The sequence below is a fragment of the Apteryx mantelli genome, chromosome Z (assembly GCF_036417845.1).
Source record: "Apteryx mantelli isolate bAptMan1 chromosome Z, bAptMan1.hap1, whole genome shotgun sequence".
Lineage (NCBI taxonomy): Eukaryota > Metazoa > Chordata > Aves > Apterygiformes > Apterygidae > Apteryx > Apteryx mantelli.
This window is the reverse complement of record NC_090020.1, coordinates 77843371-77856578: the sequence shown is the minus strand read 5'-3', so window position 1 is coordinate 77856578 and position 13208 is coordinate 77843371. Positions and strand designations below refer to the sequence as shown.

Sequence of the window (13208 nt, the reverse complement as noted above, 5' to 3'; positions counted from 1 at the left end):
CACAGCAAATTAGCTATTTGAGTTACTCCTGTTAGAACCACATTAACTCTGTATCAAGTGACTTTCCTCTGTGGGTGCTGAGCTGCCTCCTCGTTGTTTCTCTCGTCTCGGCTGAGGCAAGGCTCCCAGCCTGCAAGCACGCCTGCGCCCGCAGTGTTTTAAGCAGCCCAGCGGTCCCATGTGCTAAAAGGCAGGTGTGTGCATTAGCGCTTCCAGGAGCGAGAGCCGGATTTGCACCATCTGCAGCAGTGTTTTGCTGTCGATCCCTCTTCTGGACAGCCACTTTGTTATTTAGCTTGTTAAAGACTTGCTGCAGGACACGGGCGCGCGAGCGCCGCGCGAGGGCTTTAGGCTGCTCGTGGGCACGGTGCCACGACCGGGAGCCTCGTCGCCTCCGGAGCGCTATCCCTCCCTAAGCGGGCAACGGGAGGAACGGGCTAAGCCGCGTTTCCTGCCTGCAGCACTCGCGCGTCAGCGGAGCGATGTGGAAACAGCACGGCCCTCTGAGGGATCAACTGCCTGCTCCTGTTTTAACGCCGCTCGTCTGGATCCTGCCGTCGGCTTGCTGCGGGCTTTGGGTCGGACAAAGGGGGATCCTGCCGCTTTAAGAGCTCCGGTAGGGGCGGGGCGAGCCCCTGCCGGCGCGCGCCCGCCCCGCCCCTCCCCACCCCTGCTCCTCCCGCGGGCGCGCGCGCGGGGCGGGGCTTGTCGCCCCCCCTCCCTCTCCCTCCCTCCCTCCCGCCGGCGGCGCAGGGGCGCGGGGGCGTGGCCGGCGCGGCGCGGCGCGGAGGGGAGGGGGCGGGAGCGGGAGGCGTGGAGCGGCGCGCTGAGGTCAGCGGCGAGCGGGCGCCGTCACAAAAGGAAGTGGCGGCGGCGGCGGCGGCGGCGCGGGGAGGGGCGGGGGGCCCGCGAGGAGCGGCGGCGGCGGCAGCAGGAGGCGGCAGCGGCAGCGCGCGCGGGGGCGGCGGCGGCGGGAGCAGCGGGAGCGCGGGCGGCCGGCGGGGGGCCGCGCCGGGCCGGGCCGCGCCGGCGGGGCCGCGCCGCGCCATGGCCCAGCAGCAGATGAGCAGCTCGCAGAAGGCGCTGATGCTGGAGCTGAAGTCGCTGCAGGAGGAGCCCGTGGAGGGCTTCCGCATCACCCTGGTCGACGAGTCCGACCTCTACAACTGGGAGGTGGCGATCTTCGGGCCCCCCAACACCCTCTACGAGGGCGGCTACTTCAAGGTAGGGCCGCCGCCGCCGCCGGCCCGGGAAGGCCGCGGGGGGAGGGGGCTCCGCGGTGCCCGAGAGTGGGGAGCGGATAACGCGGAGGCCTCCGGCGGGGCCTGGGCCGCGCCGCCGCCGCCCCTCGGGGTGCCGTTGGGTCGCCTCGCCTCGCCTCGCCTCGGCGCGGGGCAGCGGCCCGGCCCCACGGAGGGGTCGAGGGGAGGGGGGGGACAGCTGCGCCAAAGCCTTGTGCCCCCTCCTTATTTCTTTCTTTATTTATTTATTTTGAGGGGGGAGTGATGTTTTACGGTCGGATGTAAAACTCTTCCCTTCCCTTCCCAAGCTGCCCTCTGGGCCGTGGTCTGCGTGTATTTATCGCAAAGTGCGGGGCGTCCCAGCCTTTCCCTCAGGAGCATCCTGTATCGGGCGACTGACTAACTCGGGGCGAAGGCTCTCCCCACTGTGATTTTTTTCTCCTCCCTCCCCCCCCCCCGCGAACTTAATAGTATTTCAGTACTGTTTTTTATGATTTTTTTGCCTTCTCCTCTTTGCTAGACTTAGAGGACAGTCGTCAAGGGGCTAGAGAAATGCTTAACTGGTGAAGGTAGATGAGCGCTTTCAATTCCTCTCTCGATCTTCCTGTTAGTCCAAAAAAACTTCTGTGGCTGTTATTTCCCCCCCTCTTGTAAACACAGTAATCAAGAAATCTGGCACTGCCTTCCCAGAAGGGAACTAAAGGGAGAAGACTGCAAATCTCAAAACAACTGGTGGAGAAAAAACGCTTCTCTTAGAGCAAATAAAAACACTGGTGGCTGCAGAAGATATATTGTATTGGGCATACCCCTTTGAACCTTGCCGTGTCCACTTGGTCTCTGGCAAAAACATTGTTGCCTTCAACCTGTGTCTCCCTGGAGTGATTGGTACTTTGTGCCAGTTAGTGCCCTTTGGCTCCTGTCAAACTAGAGGGAAAAGAATTTTTTTGGATGATCTGTTTGCATGGTTAACATGCATCTTCAGTGCCTCTTGGCACCTCTGGGTCAAGGTTTAAGCACTCGATTCCACAAAACCAAAATAACCTGTAGTTTAGGGAATAATAGATCTGAGTCACGTCCAGTTTGGCCTCATTGTTTTGAAGGAAGGGAAGGTTTTGGCACAAGCCTTCCCTTTTGTAATGAGTTGGCTGGCTTACTCATGTAGGTGTGATACGTATATTCTTAGATTCACCTCCATTATTACTTATTCAGGAAGTAGCTCTGGTCTTGGATTGGTAACTGGGTCATTTCTACATCAGAATGGCTTGGCTAACTCTTCCTGTATTTAGATTACTCATCAATTTTCAAATAAATCAGGATGGATCAAAATATTATTGTCTTGTTTAGGAACTGTCTCATTCCTACATTTGTAATTGATCTTGGAAAGAAAGCTAAAGAAGATGGGTAAAATACTATGAGGATGAAGGTTCAACAAGCATAGATTTCGGCAAGACTGCCAGTGTTGGCTTATTTCAATATTGTGACTATGTTATTTTTTGCCATTTGATGTTGTCCGTTCCTGCAGTGCTCTTCCTCTAAGTTCTTCTGACAGGTGAAGACCTAGCACTGAGGAGCCTCTGCAAATGTCGTGTGATATTTGTTTTGAGAATGGGAGACTCTAAGTTCTCCTCATGCCTTCATCTCCACTGTAGTTGGTGATTCCCTTCAAGCAGTGTGGCTGAAGTCTGTTGTATATAGTTTTTCTCTAATCTCTTTCTCTAGGAGGATCCATGTGTGGTGTTTTTGTTTTGGTAGTGTTTAATTTTCAGTATTCAGTGGCTGAGAATTTAGGATGAAAAAGCAGTCTTGGGCCCTAATTTGGTCCCTAGGGAGATGGAATCCTGCTGTCCTGAGGAGTGAAGCTTTTGACTTTTTTGTGTTGTTGTACTGGGCCTCTAGGCAAACCTTTAGATATGTTAGACTTCATTTATTGAACGATTTAGGGATAAGATTGATATTGGAAGTTTATTTTGTGAGGTTACTTCTGTGATATATTCACAGCACTTCCAAGGTGGACACTTTAGTTGTAATCAGCATCTGATTTATTTTTTGAGGTTTCTCAGCTTGCTGATTTAAATAGTCTATCTTCATCATGTTTTATGTTTTTACTTTCCTGAGATTAGGTAAGTAGGATGAGAAATAAGCAATTATAGACTATAACTTTTTCAGCTTTGTGGCATTTGAAGTGGAGTTTGAAATTTTTTTTCCCCTCCATTTGCTTGAGGTGTGGTTTGAGGGTAGGAACAAGGGGGAAGGTACAAAATCTTTTATTTAAACTTAAATGTAAATATTCTGCAGGAAAACATGTATTTAAAGTTACATTTGTTAAAAAAAGTGTTAGCAGTGATTGGTTGGGAATAAAACTCTTGGTTCGTATTCATGAAGTTTTCAGAGCTGGTAACATCAGCTTTTTGCACCTTGTTTATTCTTGGAGAAGTATGACCTTTCTCTATGGATTGCTGAACTAGCTGAATAAACTGAAGTGAGGAAAGAGTTCTCTTTGCACACCTTTTTGAAAGGACCTACTGCTGTTAAAAGCTGGTTTAACATTTCCACAGATTCTGGTTTCAGTTGCTAATCCAGTAACTTTATCATTTGATAAATTTAAGCAGAAAACATGTACTATTTAATGTTTAAATGGTAGATTATCAGTACCTTAGTGCAGGCTATAATAAAATCAGTGACCTCTTAAAACTTTAAGAATAGTGTTTAAACATAAATCCAGTTTTTTATCAACTGAGATAACATGCTGAGATGTGCTGCAGTACTTCATAGTGTAGGACTTGCTAGCTAAATGGAAATGGCAAAATGTTTCATGCAGAGTGGCATCAGTGAGGGATAAGAGCACTCCTGAACTACAAGCCCCCCCCCCCCCCCTTTACACGGTTAGCTGAAGGTGCACATCTGCAAGGTTATATCACAAATCCAGATGTTCTTGAATTGCTGTCCCTTCCTCTGTCAATTTTTGGTTTATCTTGTGGCTTTATAGTCACAAGTCCCATTTTTTGAGTAGGACTGGAAATAAAGTTTTGGATAACCACTTACTTAAGTTCTAGATTACCACCCTTAAAGAAGGAGTTAAGCTGCTTCATGTACTGGTCACCTCTCATTCCTTGCTGGCAAGACAAAAGGATCTCATAGTCAGGGGTATTAAATCCTTCATATAGGTCAGAAGATAGTAGCAAGTATCTGTCCTTCAGTAGCTGTCAGCAGGGGAATTGTCCATCAGTACAACTAAAGTTTCTCCCTGTTCTGGCCACGATCTGCTGTGTTGGCTTCGGGTATATTTGATTGTATTAAGCAAACTTGGTTGTTGCTCCTTGGCTCGTTCTGAATTTGCCTAAGGGAGAAAGGTGGGGAAAACTAGTGTGTCTAAGGTGTAGGTTTATTCACAGCTGGTTCGGTTATTGAAGGTTTTTGAATAAGAAAGGGAAGATTCTTCTCAGAATAAAGTATTTCCTGTTCTGGTCATAGATGGTGCCAGTTGCTGTTTTCTTTGGTCAGCTGGGAAAGACAGGGTCTGATAAAACTGATCTTCAGATGAGATTCCTCTGGCCTATGCAGTAATTCTGAATTACTCTGGGAACTATGGGAATATGTTCTCTTAGTTTTGCTGATAGTGCCCGAGATGTAGAGAGCTGGATTCTGCTGTCGTCCGCAGGACTACTTGTAAACAATTTCATCCATACCTCTTTTACTCTGTAGGCATCTTCTCCAGCCGCATAGCAAAGAACCTTCTCAGCTGCAGTGAACTCTTTCGCCTTCAGCTTTGGCAGCAGATATTTAAGTGTGGATCAACACAACCCAGTCTGTTAAGCTATAATCTGTTGATGATGGGCGCTCGTAGTGAGAGACCGAGACCGCAGTGGTTGAGGGTAAAGAATGCTGAAGCTTGCATCCTTTCTGTAGACCTTTGATCTATGGATAGTCTGCCGCTCAGTCTGCCTTGAAATCCTGTGTCCAGCAACTTCATGTTTGGGTCTTCAAAGTCTGGAGACTGTTAAACCTCGCCCAATGTCTTAACCAAGAGATGGTCTCAAGATACTAGCAGAATTACTAGAGTGTGCTTGTTGATGGCTTACTCAGCTTTGTGTATTTGTTGCATTTGCACCTTAGCATCACAGCTTTTGATTGTTCGAAAAAGGAAGTTCTTCTCATTTCACAGTTGAATAGTATTTTGCTTATGCTGGTGAGCAAAGCTTTCAGGAAAGGTGCAAGTGAAAAATTATACAAATAGAAACTTCATTGTTAATCACATAGCACTGCCCAGAAGTACAGTTTGACCAAGTATGCTGTGTCAAGAAACTTGTTTAACGTAGAGCAAAGAGTCAATATTAAAAGCTCCTTCAGAGGTGATTTAGACTGGATAGATGAAAATGAGTACACCTAATATGAAAGGAAACGAGCAAAATTAACTGTATTGTTAGAGTTGCTATTTGATAGTTCTTTTCTTAAGGCAATTTATTTCATTAGGTATTTTTCCTACTTGAAGGAGCAAGTCTTGACACATAAGTTGGAGGGGAAAAGCAAGCATTATGCTTGGTTGTCTTGAGTAATTTGGGGACTAAATACTTGTCATAGGCATTGTTTTCCTTGCTTTTTGTAACTCATTAACCATGTACTGTTTAGAATTCTGTGTTGTTGGATCTTAGCTTCTTCCAAGTGATTTGTTTTGAATTTGGAGCAATTGGCAATATATGGAATTACTTTTTTCAAAGCAGGAAATCAGTATAAAACTTTCTGATGGTTAACTGATGTCAGGAATGAGCACCACATTTAAGTTTGGAATTGTAGGCTATTTCCCAGAAAGCTTAAAATCAAGCAAATAGAAAATTTTTAGGCACTTAGGATTATGTAACTGGTAGAATGTCTAACTTCACAAAATATTACTTAATGCCAAGGAAAAATTGTGTTGTACGCTTTGCAAAAGATTAAGTCTACAAGCTTCTGACTTGTACGATCCTACAGAATTTCTCCCTGAGTGTACTTAATTTTCAATTTTTGTTGCCTTTAGGTATCATTGATACTAATATGCAGAGGTTTGATGCGACAAAGGGATATGGAACTGCACATTAATAGAGTCTGGAATTGCTCACTTGAGGGTCTGAAGAGTTCCCATTGAGACCGGGCTATCTCCGAAGTAAAAGAACAGCTAAGCCACCTGCAGTCAGGGAGGGAAGAAAATCCTTCTGATGTTGGTTCACTGGTGTTAAGCATAGTTATGGCTTGTAACTCTCAAACCCAAGGAGCACCTGATTGACTTTCACTTTTCTGTTGCATATAAATTTTGGATGCTTACGTTTGTGGGCCACGCAGAACCCTCCAGACAACTCATCCAGGCTGTCGCTTGTTCTGGACGGCTGCCTTTTCTTGGGAAGAAATGGTCAAGGTAATGGTGGTAGCCAGCTCCTAGCTCTTTCCCTAGGGCTCCTCTGATCCAGGTAGGGATACTGTGTATGCTGTGAAGACAGATACTGATTTTTCCGATCTGAAACTACACATGAGCTTGTATTTCCAGGCAGTAGGTCCTGTTGCATGAAAAGGGAAGAGGTGTTGCACAGCCCACTTCTGCCATTAGAATAAAAAATGAAAACCTTTCCATTTGGAAAGATTGAACAGTATTGGCTTGCATAATTTTTCCATTGCTTGGCTCTATTTCCATGAGTTTGCACCAGATGATCCTTGGATGAGATAAAATAAGAGATACGGGGTGTTTTTATTTGTTTTTTTGGATTTTGTTTTTTTTCTGTTGGATAACTGTGCAGGTAATTCTGTGGCCTCTTGAAAGTTCTTGCCAGTCTGTTCAAGGGATGGTAACTTAAAGCATGTAGATGGTGTGTTAGAATTGGTCAGCGTTGTGGGGATCAGTGGAAACTTTTTACTCTCTAGTGTTGGAAGGGTGGAGTGTTTGTTTTATTTTTTCATTTTGTTCATTTGGTAAATTTTTAGAGCTCCAGTATTCCGATAACATTATGCCAGTGTTTGACTGCAGGACACATCTAAAGCTTTTCATAAAAGCTCAGACCTGCTTCTAATGTAGCGCTATTTTATGTAGCAACATTTTCACACTGGGTATTTTGTTTCTTTAATAGCACCTTAAGTCCACTACATGATTCACGTTTTACATCCTGAAGGTAGAAAATCTTCCCCCCACCCCAAACTCTGTGTCATCAAAAAAGGTCAGAATGAAGTTTCTACAAGCAGATTATGTTGTTTATCCTATGACCAGGTATGAATTGCTACCATTTGTTAATGAATAATATGGACTAAATAGTGGAGGGACTTGTGCTGAACTGGAATGTAACTGAGGTGTAAGTGGACTGCACTGTGGATGGAATAGCAGTTATGTGAATGTTATAATATAGCAAGACCCCTTGTAACTTTGGGCTGTGTATGACTGCACGCAGGTGCACGCTTGCATGCATGTGTGCAAAATCAGTGTGATGTTTCCAGCGTTCCAGTACTTTATTTTTAAAGCATTAACGTGTTATTCAGCAATATGAGTTAGAGGAGTTACAATTAATCTTACTAAACTTTTGTAGTAGCTACTTATTGAGAATGACTCCTCTCACCAGACCAGGTTAACGGTGACTTAACTTTGGCATTCTGTACCTTCCCCTAAAGTACCAGCAGCCAAGATTAGCCTATACCAGAGTAAATTGATAGCCTATCTCCACACTTTCTGGAAATAATTAAAATGATTAAGCATTTGCCCAAAGTGGCCTGCAATTGAGAGGAAAAATAGTAAAGCTGCTCAACTGGGCCACACAGGATATTTTGGAATCTCTGTTTGATTTAAAGAAATCTCCCCTGAGGCTTTTTTCTTTAAATTGAGAGTACTGCACAGAGAACGAGGAGAATGAACAGAAGCTGTTTTAAGTGGATAACACTTTCAGAGATCCCACTGCATTTGTCATTAACAGAGAAGTCTTGCTGTGTGTTAGTTACTTAAAGTATGACATGATATTCCTATCTGCCTATTTTGTTCTCTTAAAATTATGCAAGTTATTTAGAATTTAAAGAGCTTTTACTATGGGGAAACAAAACTTAAGATTGTAGCACTAGGGAGATATTTGTGATAGCCATGTGACTCTTTTCCAAGCTGTGTGTTCTGGTTAAAGAGTTTAAAACTTAAGAGTTTTGTGTTCCTTGTAGCAAAATATTTGGGAAGGTTAAGATGCAAAGTTATTTACAATATTCTAATATTCAAGCAAAGACCAATGTTTAACTAGTCATGCCACTTAGGTCAATTCTTGTGTGATGGAGACTTGTCCATTGTACAAAATGTCTAGCTTTAAAATTGGATGTAATAATACAAAACAATCCTTAGACTTCTCCAACTAGAAGCCTTTCACTGTCAGAACTGGGGAAAGACTAAAATAAGATCATCTTTTGCAGCTTGGCCTTGTCAAAACAAAAGCAGTGCAGTGAAGTAGGTACAACTTGTAATATGTTCCGTGAAGATGCACTTATTCTTGCATAAAGTCTGCTGGTATAAGCCTTTAATTCATGGATATTTGCAAACGCTTGCACACCAGTGTAGTTTATCTTGGCTGGAGTAGTGTATCTTTAAAAACACTCACCTTTATCAAAAAATAGGCTTCTTAAAATGTGTAGGAGACTGAATTTCATCTCAGTGCTCCTAGTTATTTATCTTGCAGAACAGTAACTGTACCCACACTTAGTAGCTGAATGCCTTTCAGTAGTGCGTTAAACAGTATAACTTGAGAGGATAACATCTGTTTTGTACCTTAAGTGTCCTGTAGGTATTACCTAAATTCCTTCTAATTTGTCATTCATGTGGTAACAAAGTGCCTATACCCAAATGTTTCAGATGAAGGATCATGACACTTCTTCTTTAAGGTGGAAAGAGAGGGCATGTGTCTCTTTCATGATACTGCCACTTGAGTTGGATCACTAACCTGACTTTCTTAAGATGTTCTGGCAACAAAGCGTGTTGTGGCCATAAGGTATTCAAAATGCGAAGCAAAAAAGGCACTGAGTGTTCAGAATTCAGTGAATGATAGAAATGTTTCTTCTCTTGTCTCTTAAGTGTCACATAGCTATTTCTTGAGACAACCACAATCACATTGAAACAATTTTGTATAGAGGACCTGTTGTCACTTCATTTAAAAGCTCACTAGTCTTTTGTAAGAGAGTTTAGACATCTTATATTGCTGTATGATCTACATTTGAGCATATAAATATTAAAGTTTTGAGTCCAACATATGGAATGATTTCCGTTTCTCAATTTCTGCCAGAAACCGGAAGGCTTGTGTGCTTCAAAATTTGACTAATATACTTTCTTTCTCTGAGACTTAACTGATTTCCCCCCCCCCCCCCCCGCTGTTAGCAGTCTTTAATTTATGTGGAAGAAGCTTGGCTGTCTTTGATCTGAAATGTGGCAACAGCAGCACTACCATGGGCAGCTGATTAGGTAGGATAGACTTAAATGAGGCTATGAGCGTTTGGGCTTTCACACTTTTGAAACAGCCTGGATAGTTTTTTGGAAACATACTGAGGCTTGTTTTGACCCTCAGAGGATTATGGGCAGACTCTTCAGGAGGTAAATGCCAGTCTAGGCAGGGTCATTTGGAGTGTCACTCTGGAGCTTCACTGTAAGTGGCAAAAATAGCATAATTCGGTCTGTTTTGAGAACCCACATCTATGACTGTTCTCCAGTTGGAAAGCGGTGATAGTTGTTTTGGCTAAAGATACTAAGGAGGGATGAGATCAAAAGATTGCTGGTCTTGGCCACTTTCTTCTGGACCATCAGGAATACTTCTGATTTTTAGTGCTGTTATAGATGATACTCAGATTTCACTAATTAGAAGCAGCCCACTTAATGTTCAACTTGGATGAAAGTTAGTGATGATTTGTCCAAGTTATATGATTGTTCTGTGCCTACTAGTTATATGGATGTTCATTTTGGTTCATTCCTCTGATATGATTAATAGCTTATGCCTGGGCTCTTCAACCAGGGACCATATTTGGCCTGCAAGGGACAATTAAGTAACACACTGGCAGTCAACAAAAGCTGCAAAAAGTAATGCTGCTTAATGGAGACTTCCATGGAGACCACAAATAGGCTGGCTATGTGCTGCCTTTCTCCAGCCTGGGAACTGCCTCCTGGGGATTGTAGGCATGTTGCTAAGGTGGTGGATCAGGCCAGGCTGGAGTTAAAGTTGTTAGTACCCATCCTGAAGTAGGGCATTATGTATTCCTGGACCTAATGGGGCTGCACTAAAACATCACGTAGGGATTTCTTTAGCCATCTTTTGGCACTTGCACAATCCCCAAGCTCTCCCCTGCAGTTTAAGTAGGTAATGCTACATACCATGGGGTCAGCAACGTTAATATGTCAGATTTGTGCAATGGCAGGGGCATGGATGGGGGCTCTAGGTATGCTCGGGCGCAAAATCCTGTCATCCATGATTCTGCCAGGCCTCTTAATCTGTCCCTGGATCTTCTGGGTTTCCAAGCCAGTCTCAGGTGTGACTCCTTCTTCCTCAGTCTCTTGCTGTACTGGGCTGACTGCGCTTTGGGGCATGATTGAGGGTTGACACAAGGCTGCTGAGTGTGACCTAATTAGAGCTTCTGGTCTGACTCCTGGTGTCTCAACCTTGTTCTGTTTCATCTTTTCCTCTGTAGCTCTCAGCCTTGCTAAGAATGTGGGTGGCTTTCACCTATTTCCAAGAGAACAGTGAAGTATTTTTGACCCATGTACTCCTAATCAAGACTTCTAAGGTGGCTAGTTTCTAATATTAAAATAAAAGCAAACCTGCTGGTGGTCTTAAGTGGAACCTGTGAGTTCTGTTTCAGCAAATTACCAAAGCTCTGGATGGAGATTGTTGGACAGAAGCACTTCAGCTGTTGGAAGACACGTCAGTTGCATTGTGTTGTTAACTCTTGCGTGCATAAATTTGTCATGATCACCTAGCTGTTTTGTTCAGCATTAATTCATAGCTGGGGGTATAAATAAGGGTGGCTTTCTTTTCCTTTCTCCTGTTTATATAAGCGTAGAATACTGGTTTCTGTACTCTAGAAAGGAGAAAAGATAAAGTTTGTTTCCTGGAACAGACTGGTACAAATGACTCTTCATTGCTGTAGTCTAAACTCTATTATAAATCTCTTTAAAACATCCTCCTCTTCCTCCCCCCTTCCCCCCCCCCCAAAAAAAAAAACCTATGATGGTACAGTTGAAGAATGTATTTCATGGCAGAAGAGTATAGTGATGGCAATGGGCTGGAGAATCTCTATGCTTAGAAGGGACTATAGTCTTGTTAGACTACTTTTATATGACACATCAGTTGTGCAGCTGTGGTAATGCAGTAAAACTGAGGATAAGAAAAATTAGGCTGAACCTAAAGCCAACTACTAATGATTGATTGGCATGATGAAATTAGTCCTTAATTTGCAGATTAACAGCTAGATGATGTCCATATGGACTAAAAGGGTTATGGCAAATTAACTGCTTCCTTCCAAGAAGAAGCTGGTAAGTTTGTTACTGGATGCTGTTACGGTCAACTAACCTTTGTCTTCTGCTACGTAACAGCCAACGAGCTTTCTTCAGTACCTGTTTTGTTGAGCTTTGTTTGGTAAAGCTATTAAATATTGCTGTGTTGCCCTTACTCCGAAAGTGAATAGCTACAGTCTGATGTTAGACTGGGTGAAAGGGATGCACAGTCCAGAATTCATCATCTGTTAGGCCCTTTGTGTGGGTGAAGCATGGCACTCGTCGAGAATAGTCTGCCCTTACTACACAGGCAGAGTGAAAGCGGCCAATACAGTGCATTGTTTTAGATTTGTTGACAATTGTAAGAGGTACTCATCTGAAGGACACATAGCTGGGGTTGGAAGAGAAATGCAGAAGTATGGGTTTTTTTTGTTGTTGAGGTTTTTTTCAGATTTGATTAAAGTAGGGCCAAAAATGAACTTTGACAACAATAGGAGGTAGTATAATTTAGTGAATAAGATATGGACTGAAAGTCTCTTGTCTGTAATGGGTTTGTGTGCATGATCCTAGATAAATTTAACATTTTTTAAAATAAAATGGGCATATTTTATAATTGCATATATGACTTAATCTGTAGGTAGAAAGCTTTTTGCTTTTTATAAATAGCACATGAGAAAGCTTTCTTCCAAACCAAATTCAACTTGTATGTTTACAGGCACATTATTTAAATTTGGAATAGTTGAGGAAATTGTCATGTAAATAGCTTTCTGGATGCTTAAGCATAGGAAGCAAAGAAATTTTTAGAATAAGAATATCTGCTTATTGCTGGTTTAAATATTGAGTGGTTTCCTGAAGATCTCCAGCACAGATCCTGATGTACTGACAAGTCACACTCCTCTGCACAGACTTTGTTCATGATGCAGCTGTAGCAATTCTGCAAGAGCAAAAAATAAAGCTGGGGTTGTGTAACTTAACCTGGGGGAGGAGGGGGACATTCCTAGTGTTGAAGAAAAAGCCATCAAGTCAGGGCCTGGGTATGTAGGCTTGCTGGGGGAGACTTCTGCTATGCAGGCTTCACAAATAATTCTCAGAAGCAGTATACCAGGAGGTAATCTGGGTAAACTTCTGATTGTTGGAGGAGGCAAAGATATGCCTTGGCTGCCTCATCAAGTTTGAAATGTCAGTGGGATCTGCACTGATTTCAGAACTACCAGGCTTTTTTGTCTTCCACCTCTGGGATTTCTTACTCGTGCTGTCTTAATTGTTGCAGCTCCTGTTCTCTTGTACTACTACAGGCGCCCTAGGCCTTCAGAGCACAGGAGAGAAGATTAGATTCAAAATAAAGCCTCTAAACGTTGTGAAACCAACACGAGGGATTTGTGTGTCAAGTGTGAAATGGCTTGGCAGTTCTGTAGCATGGCCAGGTAAACAGCCTCGTGTGTGGTTTTGTGGGACCAGTGTGTTTGCAGAGCAAGATTTGGTCCTACTAAGTTAAGCCAAGGTTTAAAGTATAT

General features: G+C 43.6%; 1 protein-coding gene across 1 annotated transcript in view; it reads left to right on the top strand.

The window, feature by feature from the left end:
- The first annotated feature begins 1005 nt into the window (after positions 1–1005).
- Positions 1006–13208, top strand: part of UBE2R2 (ubiquitin conjugating enzyme E2 R2) — a 56064-nt gene continuing 43861 nt past the window's right edge. Inside the window, exon 1 of the mRNA XM_067316686.1 lies at positions 1006–1224. Within this exon, the coding sequence (XP_067172787.1) occupies positions 1048–1224 (177 nt within the window). The 5' untranslated portion in view covers positions 1006–1047. The remainder of the gene's footprint in view (positions 1225–13208) is intronic.